Below are 25,389 nucleotides of genomic sequence, written 5' to 3'. Positions count from 1 at the left end.
TGCCTCTGCATATGCCCCTCCCTTCCTGTGAGCTGGTGCCTTTCTCCAGGAAGTTCCAAGGAGATGATGATAATAATAATAATAATAATAATAATAATAATAATGATGATGAAGGGACCATAAGCCAGAAAATAGTAAACTTTAGTCCATATGCCCCTCCCTTCCTGTAAGCTGTTGCCTTTCTCCAAGAAGTTCCAAGGAGAGAAGGAAGCTCAGAGTAAACAAGTGAGGTCACAGATATCATTTAGGTGTGGAAGGTGAGGAAGATCCTCAGCTATTGGTCAATTTTAGATAAGCCAAAGGTATATATTCTTTGTTAACTGCGAGTTCTTTAGAGGCCTCAGGCCTGGCTTGTGTTGGGAGTTGTAGTCCTCAAATGGGTGGGAAAAGGGAAGTTGCAGTATGCAGAGTTGGCCAGCAGGTGGGGCGCTGGGACTCCTTCCCCGGAAGAGCTTCGGCGTGGCAGGGCCCGGATGGAGGGACTGCACCCACCACCCTCCCCTCCCTGCTCGGCCCTTCTGCCTTCCCTGCTCTTCTTATTTATCCTGCTCTGCAGCCTCGTCTCAGGAGAAGCCGGGAAGGTAAGGATTTGGAAGAGGGAAGTCTGCCCAACAACAAAAGGTCTCTCCTCCTGGAGGACTGCAAAGCCCATGATCCCCCAAGGCTTATGATCTTCCCCTTTTGGGGAGAGATTGGTAGCGTTGGGAGGGAGGAAAAGACAACTCCCAGGATCCCAACACTTATGGGAACCATAGTTGGGGAATGCTGGGAGTTGTTGTCCAAAAGGACCCCCCTCTTTATCATTATTATTATTAGATAGAGATTAGATATTAGATATTATTATGGAAGGCAGAGGCGAGGAATAAGTTCAAATATATATATATTACACTATATATTTTTATAATCCTGGCAAAAATAAACCCTGTCGCTTTAAAAATCCTCCCCTTGATCAGAGTGGGGCAAACGCTTCTCCCCCTATTGGCTCCTTGCTGGAGGTGTAGCTCCGCCCTCCTTGTGGGAACCAATGGGAAGCTGCCTAGCTGGCAGCCTTAAAGGGACCGCCCCTTCAAACATCACGTCCTGGTTTTTTAAAAAAGGCAAACTGCATTTTGTCTCGTTTAGTTTCTCTTAAATGGCAGAAAATTTGGATTTTTCCCCCCACTGCTTATGACAGGACTTCATTTCCCATCACTCTGTGCCAATGTAGCCAAGGGTGAGGCATGATAGGAGTTGCAGTTTGCAATGGAATAACAATAGTCCCATTATAATTACAGTAGAGTCTCACTTATCCAACATTCTGGATTATCCAACGCATTTTTGTAGTCAATGTTTTCAATATATCATGATAATTTGGTGCTAAATTCATAAATACAGTAATTACTACATAGCATTACTGCGTATTGAACTACTATTTCTGCCAAATTTGTTGTCTAACATGATGTTTTGGTGCTTCATTTGCAAAATCATTGACGTCTAATTTGACGTTTAATAGGCTTTTTCTTAATGCCTCCTTATTATCCAACATATTCGCTTATCCAACATTCTGCTGGCCCGTTTATGTTGGATAAGTGAGACTCTACTGTATAATTATATAATTATAACATATTGTATATACATATAATATTCATATTATATTGTAATACAATATAATACTAATAATACAATATAATATTAATTATATATTATATTTTACATGTAATATTACTAATAATATTACAATATATTGATACAGTACAATATAGTAATTTATTACCAGTATTGTACTATGCTAATATAATATTGTATGTAAATTTAATTTGTAAGCCGCTCTGAGTCCCCTTTGGGGTGAGAAGGGCGGCATATAAATGTAGCTAATAAATAAATAAAATAAATAGTCATATAATAACAATATAATATAATAATATAATAACAATAGTCATATAATAATGGGCTTTGCTAGAGGTTATTGTAATACAGTAGAGTCTCACCTATCCAGGAAACCCTACTAGTAAAATACTAATAATAGTATAACACTACTAGTAAAATATGAATAGCAAAATACTATGAATAGTAAAATAATCAGAGTAGTAAAATAGTAGTATGAGTAACGCAGTAGTAAAAGTAAATAATAATAACAGATACAGTAGAGTCTCACTTATCCAAGACTCGCTTATCCAAGGTTCTGGATTATCCAAGGCATTTTTGTAGTCAATGTTTTCAATATATCGTGATATTTTGGTGCTAAATTCGTAAATACAGTAATTACAGCATAACATTACTGCGTATTGAGCTACGTTTTCTGTCAAATTTGTTGTATAACATGATGTTTTGGTGCTTAATTTGTAAAATCATAACCCTCCTTATTATCCAACATATTCGCTTATCCAACGTTCTGCCAGCCCATATATGTTGGATAAGTGAGACTCTACTGTATATTGTATATGCATATAATATTAATAATGTTATTTTGTAATACAATATAATACTAATAATACAATATAATATTAATTATATATTACATGCAATATTATTAATAATATTACAATATATTGATATAGTACAATATGGTAATTCATTGCCAGTATTGAGCAATGCTAATAATATAATATTGTATGTAAATTTAATTTGTAAGCCGCTCTGAGTCCCCTTTGGGATGAGAAGGGCGGGATATAAATGTATTAAATAAATTATAAATAAATATTGTAATATTTAATTGTGTTTCTCCTCCTTCCTCCCTGGTTTCAGGAAAGCAAAGGGATTTTTCCAGGACCGGAAAAAGTCAAGAGCTGGAATGTGTCCCCCAAAAGGTAAAAAAAAATAAATGATTGTGTAGGATTTTTATATGTTTTTATATACACATATGCATATACACGCATATATATGTGTATATATACACACACATTGATTTTTATTTATCGTGTCAGAAGCAAATTGAGATTTCAGCTTCTATGACCCTGGAACTCAACAAAAAAGCTCCTGTTTTGTAGCAGGTTTCCTATGGAGCAGGTGTCTCTGATATACAAACAGTAAAATGTAATATTTGCTCGTATTTTTTTAAGCTGCAAATGGTGGGAATCTGTCAAGATGGAGGACAATGATTTGCATATTTGTAAGTTGTAAAACCTAACTCCGAGAAGAAAAAAAAAGCTTTGAGTCCGTATAGGAGAAAGATGGGATACAATTAATGATGATGATAATAGCGATAATGATAATTTCCCTCTTTTATAGTGGGGCAGCTTATGAGAACTTCAGTTTCCACCGTCTTAAGGTAAGACAGAGGCCAAAAAAGGCAAATAACCCATTATTGCCTAAGAATAAATAATATTCCAGTTAGCAGGAAGACTGGGATAGTAATAGTAATAATAATAATAATAATTATTATTATTCTTATTATTATTATTGTGCGGTGTTCTGGCATTGTATATTTCTGCCATGCCAAAAGATCTCAACTGGCATTTGGAAACAGTAGACATTGAGAAAATCACGATCTGCCAACTGCAAAAGGCCACCCGACTGGGATCTGCGCACATCATCCGAAAATACATCACACAGTCCTAGACACTTGGGAAGTGTTCGATTTGTGATTTTGTAATACGAAATCCAGCATATCTATCTTGTTTGCTGTGTCATACAATAAAATAATAATAATAATAATAATAATAATAATAATAATAATAGGGACTGCTGGATCTAATCCTCCCAATATGAGGTTTAACGAGGGGACTGACTGTACAGTATTAGTAAACTGTGACACATGGACTTAATATAGAACAGCTTTCTTGTCACTGTACTATTTATTGTCACTATAGGAAAAGGTAAAGTTTTCCCCTGATGTTAAGTCCAGTCATGTCTGACTCTGGGGGTTGGTGCTCATCTCCATTTTTAAGCCGAAGAGCCGGCGTTGTCCGTAGACACCTCCAAGGTCATGTGGCCGGCATGACGGCATGGAGTGCCGTTACCTTCCCACTGGAGCGGTACCTATTGATCTACTCACATTTGCATGTTTTCGAACTGCTAGGTTGGCAGGAGCTGGGGCTAACAGTGGGAGCTCACCCTGGTCCCGGGATTTGAACCTGGGACCTTTTGGTCCGCAAGTTCAGCAGCTCAGCGCTTTAACACACTGTGCCATTCACAATATTGTTGTTGCACAATATGGCATAAAAGGGATGACATTGAGGGTATTTATTCTTCCTGAACAGGTCTCGCGGAACCTGGTTTGGACAAAACGGCACCGACAAAGAGCCTCGAATTGGCCAAAATGGCTTTCAGGTGGATTCAGACATTTAGCCGGGCAGCCGGAGACAACAACTCCGCCTCCCTCCGTATCGAAGCCCGAGACCCCCGTCTCGACCCCTGTTTCGACCCCGGAGGTCAGGGCGGGATGCCGGTGCCCGGAGGAGGCAGAGGTGGCCAAAGCGCAGCAGGGGAAGGCAGAGGAGGCCCGTCGGAGGGGTGTCCGCCTCCCGACGCCTCGGACGGAGGAGGCCGCCTGGGCCGCCAGCGCCTTGACCTTCCTGCTGGTGGTGCTGACCGTGGCCATCCTCTACACCCGGCTCCACCGCAAATGTCGCCGCGGGCGTAGTCTCTACTGGATGGTCAGCGGCGAGGAGGACCGTGAGACCGTGGCCGGTGAGTCTGCTGCTCTTTATGAACAGATAATAGTAAGAATAAACGTTATTGTCGAAGGCTTTCACGAGGATGCCTGCCATAGATGTGGGCGAAATGTCAGGAGAGAATGTTTCTGAAATACGGCCATACAGCTCGGAAAACTCACAGCAACCCAAAAAATGTTGTCATGGGACTCAAAGCAGCTCAGGTTATAAATAATAGCAATAACGATTGTATCAACTGCATGCAGAATGATGGGAGTTGCAGTCCCAGGTGATGTTTTCCATCTCCTTCCTCTGCAGCGGTGATCAAGCGGCGGCTCCTGTCCTCGCAGATTCGGCGCAAGAAGCGTCCGCGGAAAAAGCAACAGGAACTTCTGGTCTCCACATCCAGCGACAGTTCGGACTGAAATCCGGACCCCGTTTGGGACCCTTTGCTGCATTGGCCTACCTATAAGGGAAACACTATGCCTTCGGAGGAGCCGGCTCCTCCGCGCCATAATCCACTTTTCCTACATTTTGTCCGCGTTTTGCTACTCAATAAAGTATATTTTCCTAGGTAAACAACCCCTTAGCGTGATCACTGTGGTCCAATGTGACGTTCGATGTGTGGTCACTGTGGTCCAATGTGACGTTCGATGTGTGCCGACGACCACCCATAGGAAGCGGAATTAATACATCGCCACCTGATGCTCACATCTCCGTTTAATTTGTTACAAATTTACAAGACAAGAAACGATTCCAGCGCGGCGCTCGAACCCGCCTCCGCCCCTGTTATTGACCCCCACTTTTTTCTCAAGTTTTTTGGGGTAAACGTAATAGAAAGATGGGAGAAAACAGAAAAGTTGGAGGATGGGGTGGGGGGTTAAGTCTTGGCAGCACCCTGAATTATATTTCACTTTTTTTTCCAGTGTTAACACTATTGAAAGACGAGAGATAAATACAGTGGCTTTTTATATATATGTATACATCTATACATATATATATATATATATATAATGCACAGGAGGAGGGAGATACACATACATACAGTTCCACGCACTATATATGGGGGAGCGAAGGTTTTGGGTCATGAGTCTCGAAACCGCCCTAAATTGGGTCCGGTCCGTAGACGGAGCCCCTCCGCGCATTCGGCTATGGGGTATTTACATTGCCGTGTATTGAGTTGCTTCGGCCCCACTGAGAATCCCCCCCCCCCCCAATGAGCCCTCCGAAGGGTAAGGACACTTCCATTGGGGTTGCGGGGTCCGATGGATAGGTTCGAAGGGGTCCGGGGAAGGGTTAATAGGGTATTTACATTGTAATACACTCATGTGGAGGACCACCGCCCCACATCCTGCTCATTAGGGGAAATCCAGCCCTAATTGAAGGACACTTCCATTGAGAAGAAGGAAGACGGGGCAAAGGACACTTCCAATGGGGTTGCAGAGTCCCATGGATAGGTTAGGAAGAGATATGGGGTACAGACGGAGAGTTACCCCCTTGGGGTATTATACGGCCGAAGCACAGAACGTGGTAGGACGATCCTTTTGTACCACGATGGATGGGATAGAAGGAGATCACCCTCCTGAGTTACGTAAATGGGAGACTTACACCCATGCTTATACTTATTAACCCAACCCTGGGCATTGGGTTTGCCGGATATTGGGTACAAGGAGAGCCCCTTTCCTTGGGTTATGGGGAATTTATTTACATGGCAGACCCACAAAGTATTGTGTCGGGAGTATGGTCCTTTGAGGAGCCATCCATCCCACTGGTTTTGCCATGGGGTGCAGAAAGAGACCCTCCTTTGGGCTATGGGATATTTACACAGCCGAACCACCGAGCGTTGGCGATGGGACGGGGAGAAATCCAGTCCCTTCGTGGTCGCCACATTTCGGATTATAGGGTATTTACATGGCCAAACATGTAAATATACTCACACGGTAATCCAGACACTTCCGTTGGGATGGGGGTCAAGAGGGGTCTGGGGTACACAAGGAGTGTCCGTTGCCCCCGGCCCGACGCTCTCACTGCTTCTTCTCGCGGGTGGTGATGGTGACCAGCTGCTTGGCGGCCTTGGCGATGTCGTAGGCGCACTGGATGACCTGCTGGGTGAGGAGCTGGTAGTCCACCGCCACCCCCGGCTCGGGCGGCACCGTCTTGCGGCACTCGCTCTGCAGGCGGAAGGCGCTGGCGTTGAGGAGGCGCAGGGAGCTGCGGACCGTCTCCAGCGCCGGTTTCTGCAAAGAACGGAGAAGGTTGAGGAGCAGCTCAACGGAGAGCCAACACATGGGATATAAAGGTGAGTATATTATATATATCCTGCCAACCTAGCAGTTCGAAAACATGCCAATGTGAGTAGATCAATAGGTACCGCTCCGGCGGGAAGGTAACGGCGCTCCATGCAGTCATGCCAGCCACATGACCTTGGAGGTGTCTACGGACAACGCCAGCTCTTCGGCTTAGAAATGGAGATGAGCACCAACCCCCAGGAGTCAGACATGACTGAACTTAACGTCAGGGGAAAACCTTTACCTTATATTATACACTAGCTATGCCCGGCCACGTGTTGCTGTGGCGAAGTATGGTGGTATGGGAAATCAAAGTATTGAGGAATCGGTGGTAGTTAAGGTAAAGGGTAAAGGTTTTCTCCTGACATTAAGTTCAGTCGTGTCTGACTTTGGGGGCTGGTGCTCATAAAGCAGATAATATGAGATTATAAATGGGTTATATAGCTGTGTGGAAAGGCCTTGAGTCTACACTGCCATATAATCCATTTCAAATCTGATAATCTGTATTTTATAGACAGTGTGGAAGAGGCCTAAGTGAGACCTAACTCTGCCTGTCCCCTGGACTGATTGGATTGCTAGGAGACCAAGTGGGCAGATCTTAGCCTTCTAACTGGCAGCAATTGGATAAAAACAATTATTCCTCTCCATCTAATTAGGACTTTATTTTTCTTTTTGTTGTATCAACCTAGAGGCGTGGATGAGGGGTTGTGCTGTCAATTTTCGAGGTTGTGGGGTGTTTAGTTTTGTTGTTTTGTTGGTCGCCGGGATTCCATCACTCTTTTATATATATAAATATAATATATATATAACTACTGGTATCATTATATTTAATTTTTTTGGAATATTTGTTTCCTACCTTGGGGAAAAGGGAGGCCATTTCTGTGACGGCAGCGTGGATCTTCTCCGAACAGGGAACGAAGCTGCTGGGGTGAGAGGGACAGAGTGAGGTCCAGAAAGACACCTATGCTTATCCATAATAATAATGTACACATTATTGTTGTTGTTGTTTTATATACAGTATGTATTTTAATTGACCCCACATCAAACTGTAAGGAGAGGCAGTTAACAAATATTATTGTCTATTATCTACTCCAGTGGTTCCCAACCTGTAGTCTGTGGAACACCAGAAGTCCTCAAGAACTAAAATATGGTCTACAACCTTACCGTTACTACACCGTTGCAAAACGAGCGACTTCTCAACATAGTCGCCATTCAAAGCTAGACACTTTACATAGCGATGAATGAGCTTGGCAACTCCTTCCCCACAAAACTCTGCCGCTTGTGTCCTCAACGCAGCGTTTTGCCGACGATGCGCAGCTGCGGGTAGGGGTGACCGGCTGGTTGAGGACACAAGCGGCAGAGTTTTGTGGGGAAGGAGTTGCTAAGCTCATTCATCGCTATGATAAGTGCCTAGATTTGAATGGCGACTATGTTGAAAAGTGGTATTTGGGTGTGGTTTACAACTGCATATGGTAAATGTTTTCTCTTATACTTTGTTCATTTTTAATTCCAAAATGTAATCTACTTTCTGGATAACCCTTGTATATGTGTGTGTGTGTGTGTGTGTTTGTATTTATGTATATGAGTCATAGGGAGAAGCCGGTAATAAATACAATTATTGTTTTCATCATCATCATCATCACATATGTATAATGTGTGTGTATGTGTATTTATGTATATGAGACATAGAGAGAAGCAGGTGATAAATAAAATTTACATAATTATTAGCGTGTATATATATGTGTGTGTGTGTGTGTGTGTGTGTGTGTGTGTATGAATAGTTCCATGTCATCTCCTGTGCCATAGCAACATGCTATGCTAATTTTATATACATATACACACATATATATATATAATATACAATAATTTATAAATATATAATAGATTGTATATACCATACTTATAATATTGATAATAATATTATACAGTAGTCTCACTTATCCAAGCTAAACAGGAAGCTTGGATAAGCGAATATCTTGGATAATAAGGAGGGATTAAGGAAAAGCCTATTAAACATCAAATTAGGTTATGATTTTACAAATTAAGCACCAAAACATCATGTTATACAACAAATTGGACAGAAAAAGTAGTTCAATACGCAGTAATGTTATGTTGTAATTACTGTATTTACAAATTTAGCATCAAAATATCACAATATGTTGAAAACATTGACTACAAAAACAGCTTGGATAATCCAGAAACTTGGATTAGCGAGGCTTGGAAAAGTGAGACTCTACTGTATTTTGGTGCTAAATTCTTAAATACAGTAACTACAACATAACATTACTGCGTATTGAACTACTTTTTCTGTAAAATTTGTTGTATAACATGTTTTGGTGCTTAATTTGTAAAATCATAACCTAATTTGATGTTTAATAGGCTTTTCCTTAATCCCTCCTTATCATCCAAGATATTTGCTTATCCAAGCTTCTGCTGGCCTGTTTAGCTTGGATAAGTGAGACTCTACTGTACTAATAATAATAATACAATATAATAATATTAATTATATATTATATATTAAATGTAATATTACTAATAATATTACCATATAATGAAATAGTACAATATAGTAATTTATTGCCTATATGGTGCTATGCTAATAATTTATTGTATGTACAGTTGATTTGTAAGCTGCTCTGAGTTTCAGGGTGAGAAGAGCGGGATATAAATGTCGTAAATAAATAAATATGGGCCATAGTGAGAGGCCGGTAATAAAGAAAATTGTTATTATCCTTATTCATAAACAATTAGAATCATAGAATAATAGAGTTGGAAGAGATCTCGTGGGCCATCGAGTCCAACCCCCTGTCAAGTAGCAGGAAATCACGTTCAAGGCAAATGGCAATGAAGGGGTGTGTGCTCGGGGTGCGAATCTTCCCGTAACCCCCCATCTCGGCCATAGGGCTTCCTGACCTGTCGTGCTTGAACTCCTGAGCGGCGCGGAGGAGTTCCTGGATGTTCTTGGTCACTTGCTCCGTCTTGAGGATGACGTCCTCCGTACTCGGCAGGCCCGGGTCCAGGTCCCCTTCCAGGGCGTCAGGCTCCAGGTGCAAATCCTCGTCTTTGGCCAGGTCCAGGAAGCGTTTCCCATCCATGCTGGGCGTCGGGAGAAAGAAAGGCAGTCAGAAGAAGGCGGGGAAACAGTCCAAAGGGATGTGGGCATAGTCAGACTCAGTAGGGATACCTCAAGGGCAGGTCTCCTCCTTGCGTGTTGTCGTAGTCGCTGTCTGCCCCACTCCCGTGCCGGTCCAGTTTTCCAGTCTGGAAAGGGGAAAACGAAGAGAATGAAGATGAGCAAATCTTCAGCCCCATCCCCCACAATTTCCCCCAACTCACCATGTGACGCCCTCCGTCCGTTGGGCAGGAGACCAGTGGAGAAGACGGCGGGAAGGGCATCGAGGAGACGGAGCCACCCTTCCGGATCTGAGCGAGGAAAGGGGAGGGAACGCTGGAGTCAGACCCACAAAAGACCTGGGGGGCCTACGAGGATTTGCCCACCTCTTACAAACATTGGCGGGCGGTGCGGACAGGACAATAACTCACCCGGTAAATGGAGGCCTGCGTGTGAACCGAATACAGGGCATCGTCGTCCATCTCCTAAACGACACAGAAATGAAAAATAAGGAACAGAGGGAGCATTGGGCACATTGACTTCCATTGGATCCACACATTCCCCTAGAACAGGTATGGGCAAACTTCGGCCCTCCAGGTGTTTTGGACCTCAACTCCCACCAGAATTTAGCGTGCTGGGCCCATGCAAGCAGAGCATGAAGTGTGGTTGGATGTGGCTGTAAAGAATCTAGCGTGCTGGGGCCATAACCCTTTTTGTTAGGTTTTTCTGTTAGGCAAAGCTATCCAAAAATATAGCAAAGTATCCAAAATGCAAACAGGATACTTCCAGGTGAGCAATCAGCTCACAGCAAGCAGAGCATGAAGTGCCTACCAACTGTTGGGAATTGAGGGAGTTGAAGTCCAAAACACCTTGAGGGCCAAAGTTTGCCCATGCCTGTGATAACTTGTAGTCCTCTAAAGTGGCATTTCCATTAGGAGTTCCCCAGGAAAGGTGGGATGATGGGAGGTGTAGTGTGGCCATCTGACCCACTCGCTCGCAGGAGGACGGACGGACGGATGCTCACCCCCGGGTGGAATGGCTGCAGACGGCCGACCAGCTCCTCCATGGGCTGCTGCCCGAACGGCTTGAGGCCCCCGCCGGTCCCAGGCTCGTACATGGAGAAGGCGTGTCGGTCTCGGCGGTGGGGGGCTCCGAGGGGCGGGGCCACGCCGTGCCCGTGCTCCTGCCTCTCTGCCGCCGGCGGGGGCACCGAGGCCGATGCCGGGTGGACGGACCCTGCCTGCTGCCGGATCTGCAGGTTCTCCGACTGCAGCTTGTGGATCTGCAAGGGGAGCGATTGGGAGATGGGGATTTCATCGATCTATATCTAAAGTGGGGAGAGATCCGAACCCGGGGTCTGTGGAGTGCGGCACTGACCTCCCGCTGGAGCCGCCGGAGTTCATCGCTGAGGCTGTTGTTGACCTTCATGAGCTGCTGGACTTTGGCCTCGGAGGCGGAGAGAGCCTTCTTGACCTCCAGGAACTCCTGCAGCGAGATGGGGCCCTCCGACAGGTCCGAGGAGTCCATGCTCTGGGGTGGGGGGAAAACACAAAAGAATGGGAAATAAAAGAGATGACAAAGAAGGGGAGGAGGGAAAGTTAAAGCAACCATAGAGGACTCCACCACCCCCCGTCCTTAGCCCAAGACAGGGCCCATTCTGCTGTCTCACTCGTGCACGGTTGTTGCGCCCAGCGGCGTTGTTGGCATTGCGTAGAGGCTCCTGGTCGGCGTCTTCATCCGAGGCAACGCTGTCGTAGTCGTGCTGGTCGTCCAGGTCACTGGGGCCCCCGTGGAGGGGCTCTGAAGGGGAAGAAGAGGGAGAAGGAGGGAGGAAGGAAGGAGAGAAGGAAAAAAAGAGGAAGGAAGGAAAAGAGAGAAGGCGGGAAGGAAGGAAGGAAGGAAGGAAGGAAGGAAGGAAGGAAGGAAGGAAGGAAGGAAGGAAGGAAGGAAGGAAGGAAGCAAGAGAGAGAAGGCGGGAAGGAAGGAAAGGGAGTAAGGGGAAAAGGAAGGAGAGAAGGAAGGAGATGGAAAGAGAGATGAAAGGAAAGAGGGAAGGAAGAAGAGAAAGAAGGAAGCAGAGAAGGAAGGAGAGAAGGAAAAAAGAAGGAAAGAAGGCAGGAGGGAGATAAGAAAGTAGAGAAGGAAGGAGGGAAGGGGAGGAAGGAGGGAGGGAGAGAAGGAGGAAAGGAAGGAGAGAAGGAAAAAAGAAGGAAAGAAGGCAGGAGGGAGAGAAGAAAGTAGAAAAGGAAGGAGGGAAGGGGAGGAAAGGAAGGAACGAAGGAGGAAAGGAAGGGAGAAGAGAAGGAAAGAGAAGGAAGGAGTGAAGGAGAGAAAGAGATGGAAGGAGAGATGAAAGTAAGGAGGGAAGGAAGAAGAAAAAGAAGGAAGGAGAGAAGGAAAAAGAAGGAAAGAAGGCAGGAGGGAGAGAAGAAAGTAGAGAAGGAAGGAGGGAAGGAGAGAAGGAGATTGAGAAAGAATTAAAGAGAGAGGGAGGGAAGGAAAAGAGGGAGGGATGAGTGAAGAAAAGAAGAAAGGAAGGAGGGAAGGAAAGAAGGGAGGAAATGAAAAAAGGAAAGAGTGAAGGAAGGAAAGAAAGGAGGGTATGAGAGAATGAAGGAAGGAGGAAAGGAAGAAAGGAGGGAGACAGGGAAGGAAGGAAGAAAGGAAAGAAGGAGAAGAAGGAAGGAAGGAGAGATGGGAGGAGAGAAGGAAGGAAGAAAAGAAGGAAGGAGGGAAGAAAGAAAAGAAGGAGAGAAAGAAGAAGAGAAGGAAGGATAGAAGGAAGGAAGGAGAGGAATAACATTAAAAATACGATGATAATAATAATAATAATAATAATAATAATAATAATAATACTTGCCCCTCTCTGTGGCTCAAGAAAGGAGGGAGGAAGGAAGGAAGGAAGGAAGGAAGGAAGGAAGGAAGGAAGGAAGGAAGGAAGGAAGGAAGGAAGGAAGGAAGGAAGGAAGGAGAGAAGGTCCAGAGCCCCTCCACTCACCTGTGGGGCTGGTGAGCCCCTTCCCCTGCTGCCGCCGCTTGGCCTCGCTCAGGATGTCAATGATGAGGGTGGCAAACTCCCGGGCGTTGAATCGGGCCAGTTTCTGGCGTCCCTGAACGGGAGCACAACAAAGACAACGGGGCCTCTGAGCATGTGCAGAGTTCAGGACGGGGTTCAAGACAAGCCTCAAAACCCTTCCTCTTGTTTGGACTACGACTCCCATCATCCCTCACCTGATTGCGTGTCGCAGAATATTCTGGATTGACGGGGAGGAAAGGGACGGCGCTCCGTTCGGTCACCAAAGTGCTGTGGTTCTGCGTCGTGAGCCAGACTTTGGGAAAGAAAGTGTTATTACTAGATTATAATATTGAATTATATTATTATTATTATTATTATTATTATTACTATTATTATTTCCTTACCGGCATCGTTCTCCCGGCGGTCCACTTCGTCATAGACGTCCATGGCGAGTTCCTCAAAGAGGCGGTTGCTGAGCTGTTAGAGAAATGAGGGAGAAACAGGCATGAGGTCCTTCCTGTCCCGAGTTCGAATCCAAAGCCTCAAGTCCCGAGTTCGAATATAAGGAGACTCACCGCCTGCAGCTTCTTCTTGGCCGCTTTGGCCAATTCGGAGAGGTCCAAGCTATGAAAAAACAGAGGAGACGGCCGGTTAAATGGATCGGCGGATGGATGAATGGATAAGACGAAAACGGAGGACAGAAATCGAGAGACGGAAGATAAAGGAAGGAATAGAATATCGTTCCTTTTGGGTTTGTTCCATTGGGCATAATGGTTATATTGCACAAAACATCCTACAAAGACGATCCGGGGTCCCTGGATCTGGATGCTTCAACAAACATAACAGCAATAATAATAATAACAACAACAACAACAACAACAACATTGACAAAATTACGATCTGCCAACTGCAAAAGGCCACCCTACTGGGATCTGCACGCATCATCCGAAAATACATCACACAGTCCTAGACACTTGGGAAGTGTTCGACTTGTGATTTTATGATAGGAAATCCAGCATATCTATCTTGTTTGCTGTGTCATAATACAATAATAATAATAATAATATATTTTAAAATAAGTACGTAAATATTTCATAAAAATAAAAATAATATTAATATTACTAATATTAACAAATATCTAAGAAATAAGTAAGTAAAACTCACAACAACCCAATAATAATAATAATAATAATAATAATAATAATAATAATACAGTAGAGTCTAACTTATCCAACATAAACGGGCCAGCAGAACATTGGATAAGCGAATATCTTGGATAATAAGGAGCGATTAAGCAAAAGCCTATTAAACATCAAATTAGGTTATGATTTTACAAATTAAGCACCAAAACATCATATTTAACAACAAATTTGACAGAAAAAGTAGTTCAATTTGCAGTAATGCTACGTAGTAATTACTGTATTTACAAACTTAGTACCAAAATATCACGATATATTGAAAACAATGACTACAAAAATGGCTTGGATAATCCAGAAACTTGGATAAGTGAGGCTTGGATAAGTGAGACTCTACTGTATTTAAAATAAAAATAATACATATTTAAAAGTTTGATCAATATTTATTATTATTATTATTAAATATTGTAAAAATAAGTAAGCAAATGTCAAAATATAATTCCAAATACTAAATTAATATGTCATAAAATAAATATTTTAAATGAAAAATCAATCAATCAATATATAAGTAAATAAAAATACAATAACTTCCCACTTTGTTTGGACCCAACCATCTCTTCTCCTCAAAAATATACATATAAATCTCTCATATATATATATATATAAATGACAAAATCTTGCTGAAACAGCGGCATGCAAACATGACCTGAAGGATAATAATACCTTTGCGACACACATTTTGGGCGTACTCTGAGCTCCGGAAAAAGGCAGCAAAGGAGAGAAAGAGGACAAAGGAGGAGGTTTAAAGGCCTGAAAAGGTACAGTGGGTCAGTTTGGATGGCCTCAAGGGACCCCCAGAGACTCATTGCTCCCATCCTACAGTATCTCATATCTTGTATCTCACCTGTCGGCCATCTGCGGGATGATGTAATGCCCGTTCTTGTGGTCTATGCCAAAGAAAAGACAAGGAAAATGATAAAGACATATACACATAATAATAATAATAATAGTAATAATAATAATAAGACTACAAACAGAGGCACAACTATGTGGCCCAAATGATTCATTGGAACTTATGCCTCAAGTACCACCTCCCAGCAGTAAAGAACTGGTGGGATCACAAACCTGCAAAAGTATTGGAAAATGAGCACGCAAAGATACTGTGGGACTTCCGAATCCAGACTGACAAAGTTCTGGAACACAACACACCAGACATCACAGTTGTGGAAAAGAACAAGGTTTGGATCATTGATGTTGCCATCCCAGGTGACAGTCGCATTGACGAAAAACAACAGGAAAAACTCAGCCGCTATCAGGACCTCAAGATTGAACTGCAAAGACTCTGGCAGAAACCAGTGCAGGTGGTCCCGGTGGTGATGGGCACACTGGGTGCAGTGCCGAAAGATCTCAGCCGGCATTTGGAAACAATAGACATTGACAAAATCACGATCTGCCAACTGCAAAAAGCCACCCTGCTGGGATCTGCACGCATCATCCGAAAATACATCACACAGTCCTAGACACTTGGGAAGTGTTCGACTTGTGATTTTGTGAAACGAAACTCAGCATATCTATCTTGTTTGCTGTGTCATACAACGTCGTTGTGTCAATAATAATAATAATAATAATAATAATATTCCAATCCTCCACTTACCTGGCTTCCGTCCACACAGGTAGAAGGCCAACCTGTCGGTCAGTTCGTATTGGCACTCCACTAGCCGCTCGGCCAGTTCGTGTTGGTTGGCTTGCCTGTTTGGAGAAGAAGGTTGTTATAATAATATTAATTGTTTTGCAATAATAATAATAATAAATTGTAGTTGTAGTAAATGAATAATAGTAATAAAATAATAATAGTATGGGAATAATGACAGCAGCAATAATGATAGTAAAATCATAGTAGAAGCAGAAGTAAAATAAGAATAAATAATAGTAAAATAGTAGTAGTAGAAAAGAAATGTAAAATAATAACCATAGTAACAGTTCAAAAATAATAATAGTAAAAATAAATAAGAATATTAAAGTAATAAGTCGTAGTAAAATATAACAGTAATAGTAAAATATAGAAGTAATAATAAAACAGCAGTGTGGTAGTAAGATAGTAGTAGTAATACAGTAGAGTCTCACTTATCCAACATTCGCTTATCCAACGTTCTGGATTATCCAACACATTTTTGTAGTCAATGTTTTCAATACATCGTGATATTTTGGTGCTAAATTTATAAATACAGTAATTACTTCATTACGTTACCGTGTATTGAACTGCTTTTTCTGTCAATTTGTTGTGAAACATTATGTTTTGGTGCTTAACTTGTAAAATCATAATGTAATTTGATGTTTAATAGTCTTTTCCTTAATCCCTCCTTATTATCCAAGATATTCGCTTAGCCAACGTTCTGCCAGCCCGTTTATGTTGGATAAAGGAGACTCTACTGTACTAGTAAAATAATAGTAATACTTAAATAGTTTTAATAATTATGTAAAAGTAGTAGTGGTAAAATACTAGTATAATAATAATAAGAATAATGCTAATAATAGTAGTAATAGTAATAATAATAATAATAATAATAATAATAATAATAATAATAATAATAATAATAATAATGGAAAGAAGGGGGTTAGATTTTAGCCCTTCCCAATTTGCTCAGGCCAAAGCAAACTGCAGCAGGAAGTCTGACAGGATTCGAACTCGGGTTCCCCAACTCAAACCTAACCCCTGCGTCACCCGAAAGCCTCACCTGGCATAGTCGATGGGGGTCCGCCCATTGACGTCGGGGGCCCCAGGGTCAGCCCCATAGACCACCAGCAGCTCGGCTTGGAGGATCTGCCCCGCTTTGGCCGCCACGTGCAACGGGGTGGTGCCTTTCTCCTAAACACGTGAAAGGGAACGGGATTCTATGTGACGCTGTCCCCACAAACCCTGCCGCCTGAAGCCACCATGAGACCCAGAAAATTGGGGTGACTTACCGGGTGGAAGAAGTTGGCTTGGGCCCCGAGAGAGAGGAGGCGCAAACAGGTCTCCAGGTTTCCGGTCCGGACACTGGAATGCAGTTGCTAAAGAGAAAAATCAGAACGCACGAGACTCTAGGATTCTATTCTTATTCTTATTATTCTTCCTGCCTGGCAAAATAGGGTTGGGATGGATGGCCTTTTGGGATCCCTCGTGTTTACAATATTTATATGGTGCACTTTACCCAGTCTATTTTACAACCTCTCCATTTTAATCTATGTTTTTATTAAGTTTTTGTCATTTACTTTATTGGTTAATGTTTAAATTTTTAATTGTGCATGTTTCTTGTCTATTGTTGTGTTTTATATTGTTGTTGTTTTTATTCGGGATTGGCCCCATGTAAGCTGCCCTAAGTCCCCTTTGGGGAGATAGAGGCGGGGTATAAAAATAAAAATTATTATTATTATTATTATTATTATTATTATTATTATTATTATTATTATTATTATTATCCCTTCCAACTCTACTATCCTATGAATAATAAGCTGAATAATAGTAGTAGTAGTAAAATAGTAGTAGTAAAATACTAGTACAGTAGAGTCTCACTTATCCAAGCCTTGCTTATCCAAGCCTTTTTTGTAGTCAATGTTTTCAATATATTGTGATATTTTGGTGCTAAATTCATAAATACAATAATTACAACATAACATTACTGCGTATTGAACTGCTTTTTCTGTCAAATTTGTTGTAAAACATTATGTTTTTGGTGCTTAATTTGTAAAATCATTACCTAATTTGATGTTTAATAGGCTTTTCCTTAATCCCTCATTATCCAAGATATTCGCTTATCCAAGCTTCTGCCAGCCTGTTTAGCTTGGGTGAGACTCTACTGTAGCAGCAAACACTACTAGTTAAATACTAATAATAGTATAACACTACCAGTAGCATAACACTACTAGTAAAATATGAATAGTAAAATACTAAGAGTAGTAAAATACTAAGAGTAATAAAATAGTAGTATGAGTAATACAATAGTAAAAGTAAATAATAGTAGATAGTAAAATTTATCTTAACAGTAGGTAAAGGTAAAGGTTTCCCCTGACGTTAAGTCCAGTCATGTCTGACTCTGGGGATTGGTGTTCATCTCCATTTCTAAGCCGAAGAGCCGGCGTTGTCCGTAGACACCTCAAGGTCATGTGGCCATTGCCATGACTGCATGGAACCCCGTTACCTTCCCGCCGGAGCAGTACCTATTGATCTACTCACATTGGCATGTTTTCGAACTGCTAGGTTGGCAGGAGCTGGGGCTAACAGCGGGCGCTCATTCCGCTCCCAGGATTTGAACCTGGGACCTTTTGGTCCGCAAGTTCAGCAGCTCAGCGCTTTAACACACTGCGCCACCAGGGGCCCCTACTAGTAGTAAAATACTACTAGTAGTAAAATAACAACAGCAGGAATGGGGTTAGATGTCGTCCCTTCCCAATCAGGTCAGGTGAAAGCAAATCTCTGCACTGACTGGGACCCAGGTTCTCCAATTTTATAATAACAATCATAAACAATAGCGTGACCCCAGACTCCTTACCTTGCTGAGGTCCTTGGCGGTCACTCCGTCGTCATCACGGCAGGGGAGTTTGTGCACAAAGGCCAGCATCTGGTACTTGGCGCGGATGAATTCGGACTTGGTGGGGCTGCGGAGACATCGAAACAGGTCAGAAAATGTTGTAAAAATGGGGGACGGAAGCCAAGCCCGTGATGTGCGCCCAAGAGATACTCACTGGACTTTGTCCTGGGGGTTGGCCTTGCGCCTCCCACTCTGGACCTGCGCCGGGTCCAGCAGAGAATGCTCCCAGATGGAGTTGGCCCCGTTGCTGGCCAGCGTATGGACCATCTGGAGAGAAAAGATAAGGGTTAGGATCACACGTGTCCGCTCCGGATTATAGTCCGAGCTTTGAGCCCTCAAAGCAGAGGAGCCTACCTGCAAGAGCGTGGCGGACCAAGGGCTGTGCCGCAAGTGCTTCACGATGGAGATGTGGCGCCCGAGGCTGCGGTGGACGCTGCAACATTCGTCACAGACCAAGACCCCCCGGTTGATGGAGGCCCAGCCCGGGTCTGGAAACAGAGAAAGGGAGCACATGAGATCATCCAAACCACCCTTTCCACTCCTGACTTGCTCTTCTCCAACATCTAATGTTCAACTTTGTTATTGCAGGTTGAAAATCACAACGTTTCCTGCTTGGATGGAACTTGCGCTTGTGCATTAATTTTTTCCAGGGCTTCTGAGCATGTGAAGAGTGGAAAAGGGGGACAGCCCTGACCCAGGAAGCATTCAATCATAACGGATGGATTGTACACATGCTTTGGGTACCGACTGCAAAACCCTTCCAAGAATTCGTCACTGGAGGCTTCGCCCGCCTCCAAAGCCACACTGGGGCCCTTTGTCTCTTCCGAGCCCCAAACAAAGGTCCCCTTGAGGGTGGCATAGCACTGATGCCAACCCTAAATGTCATTGGGGACCTCCAAAGGACATCCATCAGGGCCCCAATGGAGGGACGGTCAATAATAAAAAGCCTTATTATTATCATTATTATAAGCAAGATACTACTACTAATAATAATAATAATAATAATGTTCTCCTCCTTGAATATCTTTGGAAGTTTGGTTGGCATCCGAGTACACATAAGAGCCATACAATTTAAAATAGAACTTAAAGCTATTATTATTATTATTATTATTACAGAGGGATCTGGCACACAGTCTTAACCCCCATAGATACTCAAGGATATTATTATTATTATTATTATTATTATTATTATTATTATTATTATTATTGCTATTATTAGAGAAGGATCTGGCACAGACTTAACCTCTATGGATATTCAAAGATGATATTATTATTATTACTACTATTATTATTACAGAGGGATCTGGCACATAGTCTTAACCTCCATGGATATTCAAAGATGATATTATTATTATTACTACTATTATTATTACAGAGGGATATGGCACATAGTCTTAACCTCCATGGATATTCAAGGATGATATTATGATTACTATTACTATTATTATTATTAGAGAGGGATCCAGCACACAGTCTTAACCTCCATGGATATTCAAGGATGATATTATTATTATTATTATTATTATTATTATTATTATTGACACAAAGACATAGTATGACACAGCAAATGAGATGTATATGCTGGATTCTGTATTAACTTAAAGCTATTATTATTATTATTATTATTATTATTATTATTATTATTATTATTATTATTATTACAGAGTGATCTGGCACAGTCTTAACCTCCATGGATACTCTAGGATGGTATTATTATTATTATTATTATTATTATTATTATTATTATTATTATTATTATTATTATTTGAGACAGATCCAGCACACAGACTCAATGTCCATGGATACTCAAGGATATTATTATTTGATACACAACAAGATGAGTACACAGCAAACAAGATCCCTATGCTGGCTGTTATATTGGATCACACGTCACACTTCCCATGTGTATAGGACTGTGTGATACATCAGCGAGTAATGCATGCAGATCCGAGTCGGGTGGCCTTTTGGTGGTAATTTTGTCAGCGCTGATTGTGTTTAAGTGCAGGCCAAGGTCTTTAGGCACTGCACCTAGTGTGCCCATCACCTCTGGGACCACCTTGACTGGCTTGTGCCAGAGTCTTTGCAGCTCAATCTTTAAATCCTCATAACATGTAAGCTTTTCCAGTTGCTTCTCATTGATAGTGCTAAATAATAATAATTATTATTATTATTAGAGAGGGGTCTGGCACATAGTCTTAACCTCCATGGATATTCAAGGATATTATTATTAATTATTATTACTAGTGTGTCTGGCACATAGTCTTAACCTCCATGGATATTCAAATGCATAGACAGAGAGAGAAATGCATTGAGTGGCATTCCTCTCTGTGCAAACAATGTGCTTTCACAGGATGTGATGGATGGAAAAACCCCGCTCAGGCTTCCTCTCCATTTCGGCACAAACAGAATGGGCTTTGGCAAAAGGGATAGAATGGATCTGAACTCTAAAAATACACAAACACATATATATACACACACATACACACCTACATATAGAATTTACAGCTTTTTCCTCTGAGTAAGAAGCATAACACAGCTATTGCAAACCTAAATAAACCTGGAGGTGTGTTGTCAAAGGCTTTCGTGGCCGGACTCGGAGTTGCTGTGAGTTTTCCGTGCTGTCTGGCCATGTTCCGGAAGCATTCTCTCCTGACGTTTCGCCCACATCTATGGCAGGCATGCCATAGATGTGGGCGAAACGTCAGGAGAGAATGCTTCCGGAACATGGCCAGACAGCACGGAAAACTCACAGCAACCCCAGAGGTAATCAAAAACAACCCTATTATTATTATATGTTGTTATTATTTTACATTAATATTATTCTGTTTCCATAGAATATTAATAGCAATGCATTCATAGGAACAATAATCTCATTTAAAATAAAAACACAGGCACTCCACAACGACTAGGGATCACAAGCAATTGTCCATAAATTGTAGGTGTGTATACATATGTCTGGGAAGGAAAGAAGGAAGGACAACCATGTATATTAATGTATAATAAATAATAATGACAATTCAACATTTATTATGTATAAGGGATGGAAGCAAGGAAAGAAATGGAGGGATGTCAACATCCCTGGCCACATAATCGACTCACATATTTAGATGAAGCTTCGTTGGCTCCTATAAATCGATGCTGATGTTTGATGTTAGATATAATTTATTTGATAGGTCATGTTGATTTAATTTGAGATGGATAGTTATAGCTTGCTTTTATATGTTGTTTTTTTAAAATCGTCAGAAGCGACTTGAAGACATAGTGCAAGTCGCTTTTAGTGTGAGAGTATTGGCTGTCTACAGAGACGTTGCCCAGGGGATGCCCAGATGTGTGACCATCCTGCTGGGAGGCTTCTCTTGTGTCCACGCAAGCTAGAGCTGACTGATGGGAGCTCACCCCGTCTCACAGATTCGAACCGGCAACCTTCAGGTCAGCAACCCAACCATCAGGTCAGAAGTTCAGCCGGCATAAGCCGACTCGACTATAAGCCAAGGCACCTAATTTTATCACAAAAAAACTGGGAAAACATTGACTCCAGTATAAGCCGAGAGTGGTAAATCTCAGAAATAAAAATAGATAATACTAAAATTGCATTTTTGAATATTTACATAAAACTGTAATTTAAGATAACACTGTCCAACTCTGATTAAATCATTATTCTCAACTTCTTCAATGTAAATGTGCTTATGTATCCTTTTAATAATAACAATATAGAGTAAAATAATAAATGCAATAACAATATCAGAACAAAATAATAAATGTATTAATTATAATAATAAAAAAATAGATTAAAATAAATGGAATACAGTAGAGTCTCACTTATCCAAGCCTCTAGATAATCCGAACCATTTTTGTAGTCAATGTTTTCAATATATCATGATATTTTGTTGCTAATTTCGTAAATACAGTAATTACAACATAACATTACTGCGTATGGAACTACTTTTTCTGTCAAATTTGTTGTATAACATGAATTTCAGTGCTTAATTTGTAAAATCATAACCTAATCTGATGTTTAATAGGCTTTTCCTTAATCCCTCCTTATTATCCAAGATATTCGCTTATCCAACGTTCTGCCAGCCCGTTTACGTTGTATAAGCGAGACTCTACTGTACATTTATTATTTTACTGCATTTATTATTATTATATTTATTATTTCACTATATTATTATTAAAAGGATACATAACCACATTTACATTGAAGAAGATGAAAATAATGATTTAATCAGAGTTAAATTACAGTTCGATGTAGAGATTCAAAAACATTTAAACTACTGATGCCTCCGTTAATGTAATTTTATTGGTATCTCGGCTTATACTGGAGTCAATGTTTTCCCAGTTTTTTTGTGGTAAAATTAGGTGCCTCAGCTTAATTTGGGTCGGCTTATACTCGAGTATATACAGTAATTTGCACTATCATGTTTTGTATTTGTTGTTGAAACAGAACATATACATTAAAATCAATAATTAAAATCAGTATTTAAAACTACATAGTCCAATGGCATATTCTAAGAGCCATTCCATAAATTGCACTACTCCATCGTCACTCGTTTTGGAGATCACATGACTGCATTGCAGATTACTGCCCAAAAGATGGTCCCACAACCATGTCTTCACTTTCTTTCTGAAGGAAAGAGGGATGGGGCTGATCTAATTTCACTGGGCAGGGAGTTCCACAGCTGAGGGGTCACCACTGAAAAGGCCCTGTCTCTCGTTCCCACCAACCGTGCCTGGGAAGGAGGTGGGACTGAGAGCAGGGCCTCCTCAGGAGATCTTAACCTCCGAGGTGGATCATAGAGGGAGATGCGTTTGGACATGATAGAAGGAAAGGAAGGGAAGGAAGGGAAGAAAAGAAGGATGGGAAAGAAGGGATAGAAGGGAAGGGAAGGAAGTGAAAAGGAAGGGAAAGGAAGGATGGATGGAAGGAAGGAAGGAAAGTAAGAAAGGAGGGAATGAAGAATGGAAGAAGGGATAGAAGGAAAGGAAGAAAAGAAATAGACAAAAAGGAAGGAAGGAAGGAAGGAAGGAAGGGAGATGGGAGGGAAGGATGGTGGAAATGGGTAAGGAAAAAAGAAATGGGAAGGAAGGTGGGCAGGAAAAGAGGGATGGGAGGAAAGGAAGGAAGGAAGGAAGGAAGGAAGGAAGGAAGGAAGGAAGGAAGGAAGGAAGGGAAGAAAGAATTATGGGAGGGAAGGAAATGAAGGGAAGAAGAGAAGGGAAAAAGAAAGGAAGGAGACAGGAAGAGAGGAAGGGGAAAGGAAGGTGAAATGGAAGTGTGGAAGGATGGGAAAGAAGGGATAGAAGAAAAGGAAGGAAGGAAGGGAGGAAGGGAGGGAGGGAGGGAGGGAGGGAGGAAGAGAAAAAGAGTTGGAAGGGAAGGAAGGAAGGTAGGAATGGAGGGAGAGAAGGGGGAAGGAAGGAAGGGAAGGGGTGGGTGGAAGGAAAGGAAGAGAAGAAGGAAGGGAAGGAAGGAAGGAAGTGGGAAAGAGTTGGGAAGGATGAAAGGAAGGTAGGAATGCAGGGAGGGAAGGAAGGAAGGGAAGGGGGGAAGGAAAGGAAGAGAAGAAGGAAGGGAAGGAAGGAAGTGGGAAAGAGTTGGGAGGGATGAAAGGAAGGTAGGAATGCAGGGAGGGAGGGAAGAAGGGAAGGATGGAAAGGAAGGAAGGGGTGGAAGGAAAGGAAGAGAAGAAGGGAGGAAAGGAAGTGTTTAGAGGGAGGGAAGGAATGGAGGGAAGAAGGGAAGGATGGGAAGGATGGGAAGGAAGGAAGTGAGAAAGAGTTGGGAGGGAAGGAAGGTAGGAATGGAGGGAGGGAAGGATGGGAAGGTAGGGAAGGGGTGGATGGAAAGGAAGAGAAGAAAGGAAGGAAGGAAAGAAAGAAAAATAAATGGGAGGGTGGTAAAAGAGGGATGGAAGGATCTTCCGCCCTATCTCAAGGCAAGGAAAGAATGGAGAGAAGGAAGGAAGGAAGGTAGGAAAGGAGGCAGGGCTGTTGTGGTTGCCCTGCCAGGCCCCTCCTCCTCCTCCTCTTCCTCTTCCTCCTCCTGGCCTGCTTCCTGCCCCACTCCCCTTCCCCTTCCCCTTCCTTGCCCACCGAGGCCTTCCTTCACCTGCCTGGGAGGAGGACTCACCTGGGGCGCTGCAGTCGGCGCAGACCTCGGCCCGAGGCACCTTCCGAGACATCCTGCACCGCAGAGAGGAAGGAAGGAAGGAAGGAAGGAAGGAAGAAGGAGAGGAAGAGGAGGAGAAGGCCCACCTCCCCCTTCCCTTTAAGAAGCAAGGGAAGGAAGGAAGGAAGGATGCAGAAAGGGGCCCTGGGAGAGGAGGAGCGGAGAAGGGAAGGAGGAGGAGAAGAGGAGGAGGAGGGAAGAGAGGAGCGCGACCCCGGCGTCGGGCGGAGCCAAAGGAGGGGCGGACTCTGCTGCAGGGCAGGCCCAGCCCCGCCCCTTCTCTCCTCCTTCCTTCCTTCCTTCCTTCCTTCCTTCCTTCCTTCTCTTTCACACTCCATCCCATCCTTCTCTTTCACACTCCATCCCATCCTTCTCCATTCCTTTCTTCTTTCCTTACATGGAAATGCATATATATACACACCCAACAGGGTTGAATGAAAAGTAATGCCTCCACCTTCGTCACTTGGGTTTGGGTGGGAATATTTTAATAAACCAAACAAAGAATCATAGAATCATAGAATAGTAGAGT

The 25,389-nt window shown here is 42.5% G+C and overlaps 2 protein-coding genes across 4 annotated transcripts; one reads left to right on the top strand and one right to left on the bottom strand.

Moving 5' to 3' along the window:
• Nucleotides 1-424: 424 nt before the first annotated feature.
• Nucleotides 425-5,153, top strand: tp53i13 (tumor protein p53 inducible protein 13). 2 transcript variants are annotated; one of them, XM_008120331.3, is made up of 5 exons: nt 425-581; nt 2,725-2,786; nt 3,208-3,247; nt 4,179-4,608; nt 4,890-5,153. In XM_008120331.3, the coding sequence occupies exons 1-5, from the start codon at nt 474-476 to the stop codon at nt 4,994-4,996; spliced, it is 747 nt and encodes a 248-aa protein (XP_008118538.1). In that variant the 5' UTR covers nt 425-473; the 3' UTR covers nt 4,997-5,153. The 2 variants fall into 2 exon arrangements, with proteins under 2 accessions (XP_008118538.1, XP_062815351.1); XM_062959281.1 differs by lacking the exons at nt 425-581; nt 2,725-2,786; nt 3,208-3,247 and having other exon boundaries at nt 3,269-4,608.
• A 120-nt stretch (nt 5,154-5,273) lies between these two features.
• git1 (GIT ArfGAP 1) lies at nt 5,274-25,060 on the bottom strand. 2 transcript variants are annotated; one of them, XM_062959283.1, is made up of 22 exons: nt 24,822-25,060; nt 19,046-19,179; nt 18,846-18,958; nt 18,653-18,758; nt 17,088-17,174; nt 16,859-16,989; nt 15,778-15,872; nt 15,028-15,070; nt 14,847-14,873; nt 13,563-13,611; nt 13,392-13,464; nt 13,203-13,300; nt 12,970-13,081; nt 11,641-11,771; nt 11,349-11,501; nt 10,996-11,253; nt 10,403-10,456; nt 10,196-10,282; nt 10,044-10,120; nt 9,773-9,955; nt 7,716-7,779; nt 5,274-6,808 (listed from the first exon to the last, which is right to left on the bottom strand). In XM_062959283.1, exons 1-22 carry the CDS (start codon nt 24,871-24,873, stop codon nt 6,596-6,598), a joined length of 2,340 nt encoding a protein of 779 aa, XP_062815353.1. In that variant the 5' UTR covers nt 24,874-25,060; the 3' UTR covers nt 5,274-6,595. The 2 variants fall into 2 exon arrangements, with proteins under 2 accessions (XP_062815353.1, XP_062815354.1); XM_062959284.1 differs by lacking the exon at nt 14,847-14,873.
• Between the last annotated feature and the right edge of the window lie 329 nt (nt 25,061-25,389).

This window comes from Anolis carolinensis, unplaced genomic scaffold (genome assembly GCF_035594765.1).
Source record: "Anolis carolinensis isolate JA03-04 unplaced genomic scaffold, rAnoCar3.1.pri scaffold_7, whole genome shotgun sequence".
Lineage (NCBI taxonomy): Eukaryota > Metazoa > Chordata > Lepidosauria > Squamata > Dactyloidae > Anolis > Anolis carolinensis.
The sequence above is the reverse complement of the archived record's forward strand: the minus strand, read 5'-3'. Positions and strand labels throughout refer to the sequence as shown.

Bases quoted from the DNA above. Each gene is read 5' to 3' on its own strand.
- tp53i13 (XM_062959281.1), top strand. From the start codon at position 3,924: ATGGAGTGCCGTTACCTTCCCACTGGAGCGGTACCTATTGATCTACTC. The intron at 4,609-4,889 runs GTGAGTCTGCTG...CTTCCTCTGCAG, and splicing joins GGACCGTGAGACCGTGGCCG to CGGTGATCAAGCGGCGGCTC.
- git1 (XM_062959283.1), bottom strand. From the start codon at position 24,873: ATGTCTCGGAAGGTGCCTCGGGCCGAGGTCTGCGCCGACTGCAGCGCC. The intron at 13,301-13,391 runs GTAAGGAAATAA...TCTTTCCCAAAG, and splicing joins CCGCCGGGAGAACGATGCCG to TCTGGCTCACGACGCAGAAC. The intron at 10,283-10,402 runs GTGAGTTATTGT...TTCCTCGCTCAG, and splicing joins CGCAGGCCTCCATTTACCGG to ATCCGGAAGGGTGGCTCCGT.